The sequence below is a fragment of the Lynx rufus genome, unplaced genomic scaffold (genome assembly GCF_022079265.1).
Source record: "Lynx rufus isolate CCGP_SWC_20201006 ecotype Redwood Valley unplaced genomic scaffold, mLynRuf1.p SCAF_35, whole genome shotgun sequence".
In the NCBI taxonomy this organism is placed as follows: Eukaryota; Metazoa; Chordata; class Mammalia; order Carnivora; family Felidae; genus Lynx; species Lynx rufus.
In genome coordinates this window covers 2,563,914-2,582,919 of record NW_025814851.1, presented here as the reverse complement: position 1 = coordinate 2,582,919, position 19,006 = coordinate 2,563,914, and the positions used below count along the sequence as shown (strand labels likewise).

Genomic DNA, 19,006 nt, shown 5'->3' with positions numbered 1-19,006 from the left:
TAAAAGACCTGAATGTGAGACAGGAAACCATCAAAACCTTAGAGGAGAAAGCAGGAAAAGACCTCTCTGACCTCAGCCGTAGCAATCTCTTACTCGACACATCCCCAAAGGCAAGGGAATTAAAAGCAAAAGTGAATTACTGGGACCTTATGAAGATAAAAAGCTTCTGCACAGCAAAGGAAATAACCAACAAAACTAAAAGGCAACCAACGTAATGGGAAAAGATCTTTGCAAATGACATATCGGACAAAGGGCTAGTATCCAAAATCTATAAAGAGCTCACCAAACTCCACACCCGAACAACAAAGAACCCAGTGAAGAAATGGGCAGAAAACACGAATAGACACTTCTCTCAAGAAGATATCCGGATGGCCAACAGGCACATGAAAAGATGTTCAACGTCGCTCCTCATCAGGGAAATACAAATCAAAACCACACTCAGATATCACCTCACGCCAGTCAGAGTGGCCAAAATGAACAAATCAGGAGACTATAGATGCTGGCGAGGATGTGGAGAAACGGGAACCCTCTTGCACTGTTGGTGGGAATGCAAATGCATGCAAATGCATGTTACTGTCCAGTTTACCCTATGACCCAGCAGTAGCACTGCTAGGAATTTACCCAAGGGATACAGGAGTACTAATGCATAGGGGCACTTGTACCCCAATGTTTTTAGCAGCACTCTCAACAATAGCCAAATTATGGAAAGAACCTAAATGTCCATCAACTGATGAATGGATAAAGAAATTGTGGTTTATATACACAATGGAGTAGTACAGGGCAATGCGAAAGAACGAAATATGGCCCTTCGTAGCAACGTGGATGGAACTGGAGAGTGTGATGCTAAGTGAAATAAGCCATACAGAGAAAGACAGATACCATATGTTTTCACTCTTATGTGGATCCTGAGAAACTTAACAGAAACCATGGGGGAGGGGAAGGAAAAAAAAAAGAGGTTAGAGTGGGAGAGAGCCAAAGCATAAGAGACTCTTAAAAACTGAGAAGAAACTGAGGGTTGATGGGGGGTGGGAGGGAGGGGAGGGTGGGTGATAAGTATTGAGGAGGGCACCTTTTGGGATGAGCACTGGGTGTTGTATGGAAACCAATTTGAGAATAAATTTCATATATTGAAAAAAAAAGAAAGAAAATTTTTGCATCCAGATTCATCAAAGATATTGACCTATAATTCTTTTTAGTACATTCTTTAGTTTTGGAATCAAGGTAATGCTGGTTTCATAGAATAACTTTGGAAGCTTTCCTTCCATTTCTATTTTCTGGAATACTTTGAGGAGAATAGGTATTTATTATTCTTTAATGTCTGGTAGAATTCCTGTGGGAAGCCATCTGGCCCAGGACTCTTATTTGTTGGGATATTTTTGATAAGTGATTCAATTTCTTTGCTGGTTATGGTCCTGTAAAAATTTTCTATCTCTTCCTCTTTGAGGTTTGATAGTGTGTGGGTGTCTAGGAATTTGCCTGTTTCTTCCAGATTGTCCAGTTTTTTGGCATATAATTTTTCAAAGCATTCTCTTATAATTGTATTTGTGTTCTTGCTTGTGATCTCTCCTCTTTTGCTGATATTTATCTGTGTGGGTCCTCACTTATCTTTTTGAGAAGCCTGGCTAGGAGGTTATAAATTTTGTTTATTCTTTCAAAAAACCAGCTTAGTTTCATTGATAAATTCTACTGTTTTTATGGATTTTTTATTGGTTATTTCTAATCTTTATTATTTCCCTTCTGCTGGCTTTGGGCTTTATTTGCTGCTCCTTTTCTAGCTCCTTTACATGTAAGGTAGGGTTGTGTATTGGGACCTTTCTTGCCTCTTCAGGTAGGCCTGTTTGGCAATCTATTTTCCTCTTAGGATGGCCTTCGTTGCAACCCGAAGGATTTGGACTGTCATATTTTCATTTTCACTTGCTTCCATATATTTTTAAATTTCTTGCTTAATTTCTTGGTTCACCCATTCATTCTTCAGTAGGATATTCTTTAACATCCATATATTTGAAGGTTTTCCAAATTTTTCCTTGTTGTTGATTTCAAGTTTCATAGCACTGAGATCAGAAAATATGCATGGTATGATCTTAATCTTTTTGTACCTGTTGAGGGCTGATTTGTGACCTCATATGTGGTCTATTCTGGAGAATGTTCCATGTGCAGTCACCATCTATGAAAAACCTGCAGCTAATATCATCCTCAACAGGGGAAAAAAATGTGAGCTTTACCCTTAAGATTGGAAACGTGACAGGGATGTCCACTCTCACGACTGTTGTCCAACATAGTACTGGAAGTCCTAGCCACAGCAATCAGACAACAAAATGAAATAAAACACATCCAAAACAGCAAGAAAGCCAAAGTAATGTTGAAAAAGAAACCCAAAGAAGGAGGCATCACAATCGCAGACTTTAGCCTCTACTACAAAGCTGTAATCATCAAGACAGTATGGTATTGTCACAAAAACAGAGACATAGACCAATGGAATAGAACAGAGAACCCAGAAGTGGACCTACAGATATATTGCCACGTAATCTTCAACAAAACAGGAAAGAGTACCTAATGGGAAAAAGAAAGTCTCTTTAGCAAATGATGCTGGGAGAACTGGACAGAAACATGCAGAAGAATGAAAGTGGACCACTTTTCTACACCATAAACAAAAATAAATTCAAAATGGATGAAAGACCTAAATGTGAGACAGGAAACCATCAAATCCTAGAGGAGAAAGCATGCAACAACCTCTTTGACCTCAGCCACAGCAATTTCTTGTTTAACACATCTCCAAAGGCAAGGGAATTAAAAGCAAAAATGAACTATTGGAACCTCATCAAGATAAAAAGCTTCTGCACAGCAAAGGAAACAATCAACCAAAAAGAGAGCCCAGACAAGCAACAGAAAGAAGACATTTGCAAATGACATATCAGATAAAGGGTTAGCATCCAAAATCTATAAAGAACTTACCAAACTCAACACCCCAAAACCAAATAATCCAGTGAAAAAATGGGCAGAAGACATGAATAGACACTCTTCCAAAGAAGATATCCAGATGGCTAACAGAAACATGAAAAGGTGCTCAACATTGCTCATCATCAGGGAACTATAAATCAAAACCACACTGAAATACCACCTCACACTGGTCAGAATGGCTGAAATTAACAACTCAGGAAACAACAGATTTTAGCGAGGATGTGGACAAAGAGGAAACAGAACCTTCTTGCACTGTTGGTAGGAATGCAAACTGGTGCAGCCACCCTGGAAAACAGTGTGGACGTTCCTCAAAAAATTAAAAATAGAATTACCCTATGACCCAGCAATAGCACTACTAGGAATTTATCCAAAGTATACAGTAGTGCTTATTTGTAGGGGTACATGTACCCCAATGCTTATAGCAGTGCTATCACAATAAATTATGGACAGAGCCCAAATGTCCATCAACCCATCAACTGATGAATGGATAAAGAAGATGTGTACACACACACACACACACACACACACACACACACAGTGGAATACTACTCGGTGATGAAAAAGAATGAAATCTTGCCATTTGCAACAACGTGGATGGAACTGGAGCATATTATGCTAAGTGAAATAAGTTAAAAAGTACAGATAACTTATTTTCACTCATACGTGGAATTTGAAGAAGCTTAACAGAATATACCATACGGGAAGGGAAGGAAAAGACAACACAAAGGATCTTCTGCTGGCTATGTGAAGACATGCAGGGAGCACGTGCAGATCCAAGGAGTGTCAGGAAATTGCAGCAGATTTTGTATCTAACTGTCCTCTGGGGGATCATGGGGCTCTGTGTCTCATAATGCTATCACATTTGATAGCCTTGAGACCAGAACATTGCTGACATTTCAGCAATTACTCCATTCACCCTTCCAGACTTACAATACACTCTCTAGAAATAACTCCACAGGGATAATCCTTATAAAGCATTTATAAGCTCACACTTAATAAGCACTCAACTAAAGGTAGCACTGTTTTCATTTGGCAACCCACATAAAGTTATATATCCTATTGAGTTAGAAAATAAAGCTGGTTGAAACTGGGAAAAACTAGCTCCCTACACAAATCACTACCACTACTCTATGCTAGTAATGGTTTCCATTTACAACATACTTTTAAAGTAGAAGCTTCCTAGTTATTATGTTTGTGTAAAACAGTGCTTCACAAACTTTTAGATCCCTTTGAAAATCAGTGGTCTATACTATATATATCTTAGTTCATATAATGCCTTCAACTTATTCTTATAAACTTAGTGAACACGTTTTCATACTCCTCTTTCTACATTTCTTCTTTTCCCTAAAGCTGTGGTTCCTCAAGTATAGTCCATAGACCAGCAGGATCAGTATCTGCTTCACCAGGGAACTTGTCAGAAATGCAGACTCCTGGGTCCCACCCCAGACCTACAGAACCTGGAAATTTGGGTACCGGGTGTGGGGCAGCAGTGTGTTTCAACAATTTCTCTTCCAAGTGATTCTAGTGCCTGCTCCAGTTTGAAAACTATTGCCCTATCCTAATAACGTCACTAACATAGCCTATAAAAACCATCATTTCATTGTATCAATAATCCCATAATATTCATATCTCTAGTTTTGATTTCATCTCTCCATTTCTGTGTATATGCTTTCACTATTCACTTGTGTTTATTTCAGTTTCTAGGTGGTTCCATCTTGGACAAATATCTATCACAAAACATATTTTTGTCTTCAGTGACAAAGAAGACTAGTTGGTCATTACAATAGGAAGGATCAAGCTAAATCATAACTTAAATTTTCTAACCTTTCATTCTTTTATGCATCCTCTAAGTCCAAATTATAACTAGAATCTGAGCAAGGGTTGAACAAGAGCAAATAATAACTACATTTTTTTCACACTTACCTAATTTAATGTCTATATCTGTATCTATCTGTCCACTTTCTAACTACCTTCAAATATAACCCCATATATTGAGGATAATGAGAACATATCAACTCATGGCTCGTATTAGTCACAGAACAGACCCCCACTTCATTTACTCTTCTTCATTTTCCTAGATATTAAGAAAATAAAGAATCTAGAGTATCTACTAAAAAACTCCCCTTCTGCAGAGGATTAATACAACCGTTGATAAAATTAGTTCCATGACCTTTTAAAGCTTGATAATTTTAATCTACATAATGTAGGCTACCTAAAAACCATGTTCTTCACTGCTTAGTGAAAACTACTTCTCCCAACTGAGGATGATAAGATTGGGAAGGGTGAGGTTCTGTCGGTCTAGAAGTTTTCTTCATGATATAGAGAGAAGAGAAATGAGATGAATACACTGTGTTATAGATTTACCAAATGTTTTTGTGTTCTTTTATTGTATCTACAGAAGCAGATAAAGAGCTTTGAGTAATTCTAGTTAGTGTTATCAAGCTCCTTTTCTCCTAGTTAACAATGCTTCATCTTTTCATTAGGCGATGAAATAAAACACAACTTCTTGAAAAATATTTTAATATTACTTGATCAGCATAATGTAATTATGGGATAATTAGATGTAATGGGATACATCCCATTAGATGTAATGGGATACATCCCATTAGATGTAATGGGATACATAAAGTTAACCATTCCTGGACCACAGAGAAAGAATACTTATATCTCATAAATCTTATCTCTTTTCCCTCAACTTTTTATTCATTCCTTCTCCAGCTGCAACCTAGAAGAAGCTTTCAACACACCTCAGGCCTATATTACTGCCACAGCTTCTCCAGCTGCCACCAGTCAGCCCATATAGTCTAGGTTAATTTTCTTTCAAAATTCCTTTCACATAATTCCCCTCCTCAAAAACCTACAATGGTATCCTATTTCCTATCTACAATGGTATCCTATTTCCTATCACGTAATATCTAAACTCTTCTAACTTTAAGACTATAATCTGCCTCCATCCTTCCTATACAACTTTATAATATTTCCCAAACAGCAGATCCCCTCCCCATAGGATAACTATGAAATTCATTTGTTCTTTCTTAGGGAAAAAGCTGAAAAGACAAGGAAAAGAAAACAGACACTGAAATCCCTAACAGCAAAAGTTTATTTACAGTTGAAGTTAAGGAATAATTTTAATGCATGCTGAGAAATTAGTAATATTCCAAACTTATAGGTTACTATCCAATGAGGAATACAAGATGATGTTGGAAAAGGCTATGGCATACACAACTATTAGAACCAGGTTATCAGAACACACACTATTAGAATCTTGTTATCAGAACACTTACATATCACATACTCTTATGTCACATCAAGTCCATGAACAGCTCATTTTCTAACTTCTCACTGGCTATTTTAGTAAATAGCATTCAAGGTTAAACGTTAAGACTGATGTGGGGAAGAAATACACAAGTGGTAAGCATCACATTTCAGAGCCTACATATACGAATACAACATTAAGATTAATTAAGAAACAGTATTTCAAAATTTTTTGAAACAACATGTGGCAATGTTTAGCGCATGAGGAGACACTGTTTTGGTCCATCCACTCTCTCCAGCTTTTCAAAGTGTTTCCTGGCATTGCGGATGTTGATCAGAGTAGCTGCAGAAGCTGAGGGTAGGGAGGGTAGGGGTGGAGGAGATACCCAACATAATAAATACAAGCAGCCAACGGAATGTCTGACTAGTAAAAACAAATAAATAAACAAAAGAGAGCCAAATCTCTCAAAATAGGTCACAGAGAACATACAGAAATAGGAGGTCCCAAGTTAACTATGGTTTAATTTTTCTGAATAAGCAGAAGATTTGTTTATATTTAAATATATTTCCAAAATAAAATTTCCAAATCTTTTTTTGGTTCATTTTTAGAATAAAACCCATTATGTTATGTTGTATTTTGATATTAACCTAAGTAGGAAAAGCCAGTGGATCAGAGATAATTTATTTAAACTTCTGGGAACATCCTGGAAACACTGCTAGAACCTTTATTTCAGTAGTTATGATGAACATGGCTATTATGGCATAGAAGTACCAAATACATCCTTTTATGCCCAGGGTACAAATGTGGGAATATAGTATTTAGGAATATACAGTGACATATAAAATGGTTCAGCATTTAGTAATCCAGAGCTTAGACTGATTAGTCTTTTGAAAATTTATACTGTATGAAGCATAAATCATACATATGGGTTCTCTTTTCTTTAAAATTCCTAGATTTAGTACCTTGATTTCTGAAATTTCATGAAGAAAAAAAAAACAAATCTAAATTATTTTTAAGCTTCAAAATATAAGTTTAGTAAACAAAAAACTAGTTATTACTAGTAGTAAAATAGCTTTTTTATTGTGGTAAATAATACATATAACAAGAAATTTACCATTCTAACCATTTAAAAATATACAGGTCAGTGGCATTAAGTATATTCCCACTGCTGTGCAACCATCCCCACTATAAGATGTTTGTTCATTATCTAATAAAGTACTACCTCTAGGGCAATTAGTTTAAAGAATGAAGCTTTAAATCTATGTCAGCTAAGTTTGAACTTACGAATGGATGGATCAGACATCACGACCATCACATAAGTGTTGGATGTAAAGATGTCAATGAAAGCAGCAAAGTTAGAGTTCCTGACTTCCATGCTCTGGAAAGAAGCAGCTAGCTTGCTATAAGCGAAATGAGAAAAAGTAGTAAAGAACATAAAATAATAGCAATATAAAAAATTCTTACTTTGTATATTGAACATTCAATAGCATTATACCTTGATTCACCACTTCATTAAGACAGTTAATCACTAACTTCACTTTGTTTTCCAAGGAAACTCTAATGCTAAATTTACTATGTTTTGGAAAGTTACTTAGAAAGTGGATTAGGACTTGACATTCACTGTGAAATGGGCTTAGACCTAGATCCATGTTAAAATAACAGATTATAGGGGCGCCTGGGTGGCGCAGTCGGTTAAGCATCCGACTTCAGCCAGGTCACGATCTTGCTGTCCGTGAGTTCGAGCCCCGCGTCAGGCTCTGGGCTGATGGCTCGGAGCCTGGAGCCTGTTTCCGATTCTGTGTCTCCCTCTCTCTCTGCCCCTCCCCCGTTCATGCTCTGTCTCTCTCTGTCCCAAAAATAAATAAAAAACGTTGAAAAAAAAAACTTTAAAAAAAAAATAACAGATTATAAAAGATTTCCCTAATATTTAAGAAGTTTAGGTTGAAATTTTCCTATCATTGTGATTAATAACTATTTTTGAATGTTCATTATATAGAAATTAGAGAAGTGATCCCATTTCTTTAAAAACAAACAAGGTAATTATATTTGCATGCCATTTGCTATTTCTTCTTAAAAATGTTAGCATAAACATGCCAGTAAGTCTCACAGTGTGCTAAGACATAAAAAGAGTAAACTTATACTTGTTCTATTGTCTGGGCATCAAAGTTTTACCAGGATAAGGATTTTGATTATTACATATTTACTAAATTATAATGTTCAGCCATTCCTTCTTCCTATATTCACAATGCTAAGATTCAAACCGTATTTAATCAAAAGTGAGACAACATGATTAGACATTTCCAGACTGTATTCTGTACCATTCCTGAATCAGTATCTCACTATTTTAATTACTATAGTATTATAGCAAAATTTTTATTTGGTAGGGTAAATTCTCCTTTCTTCTTTTTCAAAACTCCCTTGGGTATTTTCTGTTTATTTCTTCCTAAATAGTATCGAATATCTCAAAAGGTTTTTCTGCTTAGATATTTTTCACATGCTTCTTCTGTATCAGTTGCATTAAAGGACAATGACTTTCACCTGAACCAACTGTAAGCTCCCTTAGAGTTTAGCTTTCTTTTCAATTAAAAGAACTACTCTGAACACATAAGTGCAGTCTACTGTGGTTATCTGAACCTCTCAAAAGTGACAACTTTTTCCAGACATAAATAGATCACAAAAGATCTCTTACCTGCAGCTCAGCTTAAATTGCTTAATAATGTTGCTGATTTTCTCAAATCTGTGGGCATCACGCTGCTCTTTACACTGATAGTGAGAAATCACCTATGAAAAAAAGCAATACTCTTAAATATGCAAAGTAGTCATATCACCTTCTGCTACTTAATCCTCAAGTTAGACCTCTGTCAGTTTCTTGGTCACCCTGATTTTCAGGATAGACTTGGCACCCAGCCTTACTGTCTCTTCTTCTCCCCCATATCCTGCCAATGTACTGCATAATTTCAACATCCCTATGGATAACCTATACAGTAGTGTTCATTTATAATTTTATTGGACATTAAAATATTACCTATTTTGGTTTCACTGCTGTTATTTCTCATTTATGTTAATTAAATGGTCATCTTATTTCAGTATTTCACAGGATGTTTTTGATTTAAAAAGTACAAATTAGGGGCACTTGGGTGGTCAAACGGTTAAGCATCTGACTTTGGCTCAGGTCATGATCTTGTGGTTCCTGAGTTCGAGCCCCATGTTGGGCTCTGTGCTGACAGCTCAGAGTCTGGAGCTTGCTTGGAATTCTGTGACTCCCTCTCTCTCATCCCCTTCCCCACTCATACTCTGTCTCTCAAAAAATAAACGTTAAAAGTTTTTTAAAAAGTACAAATTTAAAAAAAATTAAATATTTTTAGTGGTTCTTCAGATGTACCTAATGTACTGATTTTTTAAAAGATTTTTAATGTTTATTTTTTTAGGGTATATTCATTTTTCACACAGAGAGAGAGAGAGACAGAGCATAAGTAGAGGAAGGGCAGAGAGAGAGGGAGACACAGAATCTGAAGCAGGCTCTAGGCTCTGAGCTGTCAGCACAGAGCCAGACGTGGGGCTCGAACCCACAAACTGTGAGATCATGACCTGAGCCAAAGTCAGACACCTAACTGACTGAACCACTCAGGCGCCCCCCTAGTGTACTGATTTTAATGAAGGCTATACCTAAGTAGCTTTTGGCATCACATTTAAAAATCTTAAGTATGCCTTGAGGAGAACCCCTGCATGTCCCTGCCCCTTTCCTATCAGTGCCCCCTACATGTTGTTAGCTGAGTGTCCCATGGGGCCTGAGGCATTTACTCTGAAACAATTAGAATGTTCAAAGCAGGCTGGAGTCACATAGATACAGAAGCCAGGAATAATGGAATAAGACTGCAGTTCTATTCTGTTGGTTTCTGGAACTGAGGGCATAATTAAGAGGAATAGCCAGGGACATTCATATTGTAGCACTACAGGTGAAATTCTTGGACTGGTGCAAGATGGACAAGAGTAAAATTATTTGCCAAGAATGTTTTCATTACTCAAGAATCAATGTCGAATGTACTGGGTGGGATCCAGGGGAAGATGGCAGCATAGGAGGATACTGGGCTTACCTCGTCCTGCTGATCACATAGATTCCACCCACACCTGCCTAAATAACCCAGAAAACCAACAGAAGACTAGCAGAATGGACTCTCTGGAGCCAAGCGTAGCCAAGAGGCCCACGGAAGAGGGTAGGAAGGGCGGAGAGGCGGTAGGTGCTACACGGACCGGCAGGAGGGACCCGGGGTGGTGGAAAGCTAGCCCACCCCAAGGCAGAGCCCCTGAAGTCTGGCATACAAAACCAGAGGGGCCGGACTCAGTGAGTTCTGACAGCCTTCGGGACTTAACATCTGGAATGTTAAAAGTCAAAAGCTCTGCTTGGAGAGCAGGAGGGCAAGAGGACACCAGGAGGGAGAGTTGTTAATCCTGGGAAGACAGAGCTCAGCTTGGCAGGGGAACAAAGGTGCTGGCAAGAACCATCTCCCTATCCCATCCCCCAGCTGTAAACCCAAAAGGAACCATTTTCCATCACCAAACTTGCTTGCACTGCGCCAACACCCACAGCTGTGCTTCTGTGGATCCATCCCTACAACAGGTCTGTCTCCCTCCCAGTGCTGCAGGGCCCCTCCCACAGGGGACCACAGACAGCAAAGCAAGCTTAGCCTGCCCCTCCCGCCCCTGTGCACCTTGCAGATACATCCCAGCTAATACATCAGATCCCATCAAAGCAGCACCACAAGCCTGGCAGTGTGTAAGTAGCCTAGACAGGGGCCACACCACTCCACAGTGAGTCCTTCCCCTGGGAAAGGAGAAGATAAAGGTACACACCAGTCTGACTGTGGCCCCAGTGGTGGGCTGGGGACAGACATCAAATCTGACTGTGGCCCCACCCACCAACACAAGTTACTCCAGACAGCACAGGGTAAGTGCCCTGCAGTTCAGCGCCACCCCAGGAAGTACCCAAAATGACTAAACGGAAGAACTCTCCTCAAAAGAAACTCCAGGAAGTAGAAACGGCTAATGAATTGATCAAAAATGACTTAAGCAATATAATGGAACAATAATTTAGAATAATAATCATAAAATTAATTGCTGGGCTTGAAAAAAGCATAGAGGACACCAAAGAATCTGTTGCTACAGAGATAAAGGGACTAAGAAATAGACATGAGGAGCTAAAAAATGCTATAAATGAGGTGCAAATATAATGGAGGGGACCACAGCTCATAATGAAGAGGCAGAGAAGAGATTGGTGAATTGGAAGATAAAATTATGCATACATTCTTCTCCAGTACACATGGAACGTTCTCCAGAATAGACCATATACTGGGACACAAATCAGCCCTAAGTAAGTACAAAAGGATCGAGATCATACCGTGCATATTTTCAGACCACAATGCTATGAAACTCGAAATCAACCACAAGAAAAATTTGGAAAGGTAACAACTATTGGAGACTGAAGAACATCCTACTAAAGAATGAATGGGCTAACCAAGCAGTTAAAGAAGAAATTAAAAAGTATATGGAAGTCAATTAAAATGATAGCACCACAACCCAAAACCTCTGGGACCCAGCAAAGGCGGTCATAAGAGGAAAGAATATACCAATCCAGGCCGTACTAAAGAAGGAAGAAAGATCTCATATACACAACCTAACCTTACGCCTTAAGGAGCTGGAACAAGAACAGCAGATAAAACCTAAAACCAGCAGAAGACAGGAAATAATACAGATTAGAGCAAAAATTAATGCTATCGAAACCAAAAAAAAGAGTAGAACAGATCAATGAAACCAGAAGCTGGTTCTTTGAAAGAATTAACAAAATTAATAAACCAATAGCCAGTTTGATCAAGAAGAAAAAGGAAAGGACTCAAATAAAATCAAGAATGACAGAGTAGAAATCACAACCAACACAACAGAAATAAAAACGATCATAAGAGAATATTATGAGCAATTATATGCCAACAAAATTGGAAATCTGGGAGAAATGGACAAATTCCTAGAAACATACACTACCAAAACTGAAACAGGAAGAAATAGAAAATTTGAACAGACCCATAACCAGTAAGGAAATCGAATTAGTAACAAAAAATCTGACAAAAACTAGAGTCCAGGGCCAGATGGCTTTCCAGGGAAATTCTACCAAACATTTAACGAAGAGTTAACACCTATTCTCTTGAAACTGTTCCAAAAAATAGAATGGAAGGAAAACTTCCAAACTCTTTCTATGAAGCCAGCATTACCTTGATTCCAAAACCAGACACAGACCCCACTAAAACGGAGAATTATAGACCAATTTCCCTGATGAACATGGATGCAAAAATCCTCAACAAGATATTAGCCAACCGGATCCAACAATACATTAAAAAAATTATTCACCACGACCAAGTGGGATTTATACCTGGGATGCAGGGCTGGTTCAATATCCTCAAAACAATTAATGTGACTCATGACATCAATAAAAGAAAGGACAAGAAGCATATGATCCTCTCAATAGATGCAGAGACAGCATTTGACAAAATACAGCATCCTTTCTTGATAAAAACCCTCAAGAAAGTAGGGATAGAAGGAGGATACCTCGAGATCATAAAAGACATATACAAGCAACCCAATGCTAATACATTCTCAATGGGGAAAAACTGAGAGCTTTCCCCCTAAGGTCAGGAACAAGACAGGGATATTCACTCTCGCCACTGTTATTCAACATAGTATTGGAAGTCTTAGCCTCTGCAATCACACAACACAAAGAAATAAAAGGCATCCAAATCGACCAGGAGGAAGTCAAACTTTCACTGTTCACAGGTGACATGATACTCTATATGGAAAACCCAAAAGATTCCACCAAAAAACAGCTAGAACTGATTCATAAATTCAGCAAAGTTGCGGGATATAAAATCAATGCGCAGAAATCGGTTGCATTCCTGTACACCAACAATGAAGTCACAGAAAGAGAAATCAAGGAATTAATCCCATTTACAGTTGTACCAAAAAACCATAAGTTACCTAGGAATAAATCTAACCAAAGAGGTGAAAAATCTATACACTGAAAACTATAGAAAGCAGATGAAAGAAACTGAAGAAGACACAAAGAAATGGAAAAAGATTCCATGCTCCTGGATAGGAAGAACAAATATTGTTAAAGTCTCGATACTACCCAAAGCAATCTACATATTCAATGCGATCCCTATCAAAGTAACACCAGTATTCTTCACAGAACTAGAAAAAATAATCCCAAAATTTGTATGGAACCAGAAAAGACCCCAAATAGTCAAAGCAATCTTGAAAAAGAAAACCAAAGCAGGAAGCATCACAATGCCAGAATTCAAGCTATACCACAAAGCTGTAATCAAGACAGTATGGTACTGGCAGAAGAACAGACACTCAGATCAATGGAACAGAATAGAGAACCCAGAAATGGACTCACAAACGTATGGGCAACTAATCTTTCACAAAGCAGGAAAGACTATCCAATGGAATAAAGACAGTCTTTTCAGCAAGTAGTGCTGGAAAAAGTGGACAGCGACATGCAGAAGAATGAACCTGGACCACTTTCTTACACCATACACAAAAATAAACTCAAAGTGGATGAAAGACCTCAATGCAAGACAGGAAGCCATCAAAATCCTCGAGAAGAAAGCAGGCAAAACCCTCTTTGATCTTGCCCGCAGCAATTTATTACTCAAGACGTCTCTGGAGGCAAGAAAAACCAAAGCAAAAATGAACTACTGGGACCTAATCAAAATAACAAGCTTCTGCACGGCAAAGGACACAATCAGCAAAACTAAAAGGCAACCGACAAAATGGGAGAACATATTGGCAAATGACATATCAGATAAAGGGTTAGTATCCAAAATCTACAAAGAACTTATCAAACTCAACAACCAAAAACAAATAATCCATTGAAGAAATGGGTGAAAGACATGAATAGACACTTCTCCAAAGAAGTGTGTATGGCCACTGGCCAGCTGACACATGAAACAATGCTCCACATCTCTCATCATCAGGGAAATACAAATCAAAACCACAATGAGATACCACCTTACAACTGTCAGAATGGCTCACATTAACAACTCAGGCAACAACAGATGTTGGCAAGGATGCGGAGAAAGAGGATCTCTTTTGCATTGTTGCTGGGAATGCAAGCTGGTGCACCCACTAAGTATGGAGGTTTCTCAAAAAACTAAAAATAGAACTACCCTACGACCCAGCAATTGCACTACTAGGCATTTATCCGAGGGATATAGGTGTGCTGTTTCGAAGCAAGACATGCACCCCCATGTTTATAGCAGCACTATCAACAATAGCCAAAGTATGGAAAGAGCCCAAAAGTCCATCGATGGATGAATGGATAAAGAAGATGTGGTATATATATACAATGGAGTATTACTCGACAATCAAAAAGAATGAAATCTTGCCATGTGCAACTACACGGATGGAACTGGAGGATATTATGCTAAGTGAAATTAGTCAGAGAAAGACAAAAATCATATGACTTCACTCATATGAGGACTTAAAGAGACAAAACAGATGAACATAAGGAAAGGGAAACAAAAATAATATAAAAACAGGGAGGGGGACAGAATAGAAGAGACTCATAAATATGGAAAACAAACTGAGGGTAGCTGGAGGGATTGCAGGAGGGGGCATGGGCTAAATGGGTAAGGGGCATTAAGGAATCTACTGAAATCATTGCTTCAGTATATACTAACTAATTTGGATGTAAATTTTAAAAAAATAAAAAATAAAATTAAAAAAAAGAAGATAAAATTATGGAAAAAAAGCTGAGATAAACAGAGATAAAAAAAATCCAGGAGTATGAGGGGAGAATTAGAGAACTAAGTGATGCAATCAAAGGGAACAATATCCGTATCATAGGAATTCCAGAAGAGGAAGAGAGAGAGAAAGGGGCTGAAGATGTACTTGAACAAATCATAGTTGAGAACTTCCCTGATCAGGGAAGGAAGAAGGCATTGAAATCCAAGAGGCACAGAGAACTCCCTTCAGACATACTTGAATCAATCTTCTGCACGACATATCATAGTGAAACTGGCAAAATGCAAGGAAAGAAAAAATTCTGAAAGCAGCTAGGGATAAACATGCTCTAACTTATAAAAGGAGACCCATAAGACTACTGGCAGACCTACTGAAACTTGGCAGGCCAGAAAGGAATGGCAGGAAATCTTCAATGTGATGAACAGAAAAAATATACAGCTGAGAATCCATTATGGAGCAAGTCTGTCATTCAGAATAGAAGGAGAGATAAAGGTCTTCCCAACAAACAAAAACTGAAGGAATTCATCACCACTAAACAAGCCCTACAAAAGATCCTAAGGGGGACTCTGTGAGTGAAATGTTGCAAGGACCACAAAGTACCAGGGACATCACTACAAGCATGAAACCTACAGACATCACAATGACTCTAAACCCATATCTTTCTATAATAATGAAAATGGACTAAATGCTCAAACCAAAAGACATAGGGTATCAGAATGCATAAAAAAACAAGACCCATCTATTTGCTGTCTACAAGAGACTCATTTTATTTTATTTTATTTTATTTTATTTTATTTTATTTTTCAAAGAAAGGCAGACTGCCACGTGCAGCACCTCAATTGGATGTGTCTGGAGTCTTGGAAGCTTGACTACCCTACATTCTCCTACAAATGGAACTTGACAGCTTGTTTGGAGGCTCTAGCACGGGAACGCGTATACCCTTGACCGAAGAACAGTCCTCCTCTATCGGGGAAGGTCGTCCTCTTCGACCAAGAGCGCAGCTTCGGGAGGGTGCACATGGAGCGGTGAGGGAGGAAGAGGACACCCGCCTAGCCAGCCAGATCAGCCGAATCAACCCTGGCGATCAATGGGGTGACAGATATCGCAGCCAGATTGCCCTCACAGCCTACAAGAGACTCATTTTAAAACTGAGGACACCTTCAGATTGAAAGTGAGGGGATGGAGAACTACCTATCATGCCACTGGAAGTCAAAAGAAAGCTAGAGTAGCCATACTTATATCAGACAAACTAGACTTTAAATTAAAGGTTGTAACAAGAGATGAAGAAGGGCATTATATAATAATGACAGGGACTATCCATCAGGAAGAGCTTACAATTATAAATGTCTATGCGCCAAACACAGGAGCCCCCAAATATATAAAAGAATTAATCACAAACATAAGCAACCTTATTGATAAGAATGTGGCAATTGCAGGGGACTTTAATACTCCACTTAAAATAATGGAAAGGTCAACTAAACACAGGATCAAGAAAAAAACAAGGGCCCTGAATGATACATTGGATCAGATGGACTTGACAGATATATTTAGAACCCTGCATCCCAAAGCAACAGAATATACTTTCTTCTCGAGTACACATGGAACATTCTCCAAGACAGATCATGTAGTGGGTCACAAAACAGCCCTTCATAAGTATAAAAGAACTGAGATCATACCATGCACACTTTCAGACAACAATGCTATGAAACTTGAAATCAACCACAGGAAAAAGTCTGGAAAACCTCGAAAAGCATGGAAGTTAAAGAACACCCTACTAAAGAAGGAATGGGTCAACCAGGCAATTAGAAAAGAAATTAAAAAATATATGGAAAAAAATGAAGATGAAAATACAACAATCCAAACGCTTTGGGATGCAGCAAAGGCAGTCCTGAGAGGAAAATACATTGCAATCCAGGCCTATCTCAAGAAACAAGAAAAATCCCAGATACAAAATCTAACAGCACACCTAAAGGAAACAGAAGCAGAACAGCAAAGACACCCCAAACCCAGAGAAGAGAAATAATAAAGATCAGAGCAGAAATAAACAATACAGAATCGAAAAAAATTGTAGAGGAGATCAATGAAAACAAGTTTGGTTTTTTGAAAAAATAAACAAAAGTGATAAACCTCTAGTCAAGCTTCTTAAAAAGAAAAGGGAGATGACCCAAATAGATAAAATCATGAATGAAAATGGAATTATTACAACCAATTCCTCAGAAATACAAGCAATTATCAGGGAATACTGTGAAAAATTTTATGCCAACAAACTGGACAACCTGGAAGAAACTGACAAATTCCTAAGCACCCACACACTTCCAAATCTCAAACAGGAAGAAAGAGAAATGTGAATAGACCCATTAGCAGCAAAGAAATTGAAGCAGTTATCAAAAATCTCCCAACAAATAAGAGTCCAGGACCAGATGGCTTCCCTGGGGAATTCGACCAGACATTTAAAGCAGAGCTAATACCTAGCCTTATCAAGCTGTTCCAAAAAAATAGAAAGGGAAGGAAAACTTCCAGACTCATTCTATGAAGCCAGCATTACTTTGATTTGTAAAGCAGACAGAGACCCAGCAAAAAAAGAGAACTACAGGCCAATATCCCTGATGAATATGGATGCAAAAATTCTCAATAAGATACTAGCAAATTGAATTCAACAGCATATAAAAAGAATTATTCACCATGATCAAGTGGGATTTGTTCCTGGGATGCAGGGCTGGTTCAACCTTCACAAATCAATCAAGGTGATACACCACATTAATAAAAGAAAAGATAAGAAGCAGATGATCCTGTCATTCAATGCAGATATAGCATTTGACCAAATTCAGCATCCTTTCTTAATAAAATCCCTCGGGAAAGTCGGGATAGAAGAAACATACTTAAACATCATAAAAGCCATTTATGAAAAGCCCACAGCTAAAATCATCCTCAATGGGGAAAAACTGAGAGCTTTTCCCCTGAGATCACGAACACGACAGGGTTGTCCACTCTCACCACTGTTGTCTCACATAGTGTTAGAAGTGCTAACATCAGCAATCCGGCAACAAAAGGAAATCAAAGGCATCAAAATTGGCAAACATGAAGTCAAGCTTTCACTTTTTGCAGATGACATGATATTATACATGGAAAACCTGACAGACTCCACCAAAAGTCTGGTAGAATGGATACATGAATTCAGCAAAGTCGCACGATAAAAAATTAATGTACAGAAATCAGTTGCATTCTTATACACTAACAACGAAGCAACAGAAAGACAAATAAAGAAACTGATCCCATTCACAATTGCACCAAGAAGCATAAAATACCTAGGAATAAACCTAACCAAAGATGTAAAAGATCTGCATATTGAAAACTATAGAAAGCTTATGAAGGAAATTGAAGAAGATATAAAGAAATGGAAAAATATTCTGTGCTCATGGATTGGAAGAATATTGTTTTAAAATGTCAATACTACCCAAAGCTATCTACACATTCAATGCAATCCCAATCAAAATTACACCAGCATTCTTCTCGAAGTTAGAACAAGCAATCCTAAAATTTGTATGGAACAACAAAAGACCCCACATAGCCAAAGTAATATTGAAGAAGAAGACCAAAGCAGGAGGCATCACAATCCCAGACTTTAGCCTCTACTACAAAGCTGTAATCATCAAGATAGCATGGTATTGGCACAAAAAGAGACACATAGACCAATGGAATAGAATAGAAACCCCAGAGCTAGACCCATAAAAGTATGGCCAACTCATCTTTGACAAAGCAGGAAAGAATATCCAATGGAAAAAAGACAGTGTCTTTAACAAATGGTGTTGGGAGAGCTGGACAGCAACATGCAGAAGGATGAAAGTAGACCACTTTCTTACACCATTCACAAAAGTAAACTCAAAATGGATAAAGGACCTGAATGTGAGACAGGAATCCATCAAAACCCTAGAGGAGAAAGCAGGATAAAACCTCTCTGACCTTAGCTACAGCAATTTCTTACTTGACACATCCCCAAAGGCA

General features: G+C 38.2%; 1 protein-coding gene across 2 annotated transcripts in view; it reads right to left on the bottom strand.

Annotated features, from left to right (window-relative positions):
* Positions 1–6,072: 6,072 nt before the first annotated feature.
* The window catches only part of RRAGB (Ras related GTP binding B), a 51,303-nt gene continuing 38,369 nt past the window's right edge, over positions 6,073–19,006 (bottom strand). For both annotated transcript variants that reach the window (XM_047093670.1, XM_047093669.1), the window contains 3 exons: positions 8,904–8,995; positions 7,499–7,614; positions 6,073–6,565 (listed from right to left, as the gene is read on the bottom strand). In XM_047093670.1, the coding sequence (XP_046949626.1) occupies positions 6,468–6,565; positions 7,499–7,614; positions 8,904–8,995 (306 nt within the window). In that variant the 3' untranslated portion in view covers positions 6,073–6,467. The remainder of the gene's footprint in view (positions 6,566–7,498; positions 7,615–8,903; positions 8,996–19,006) is intronic.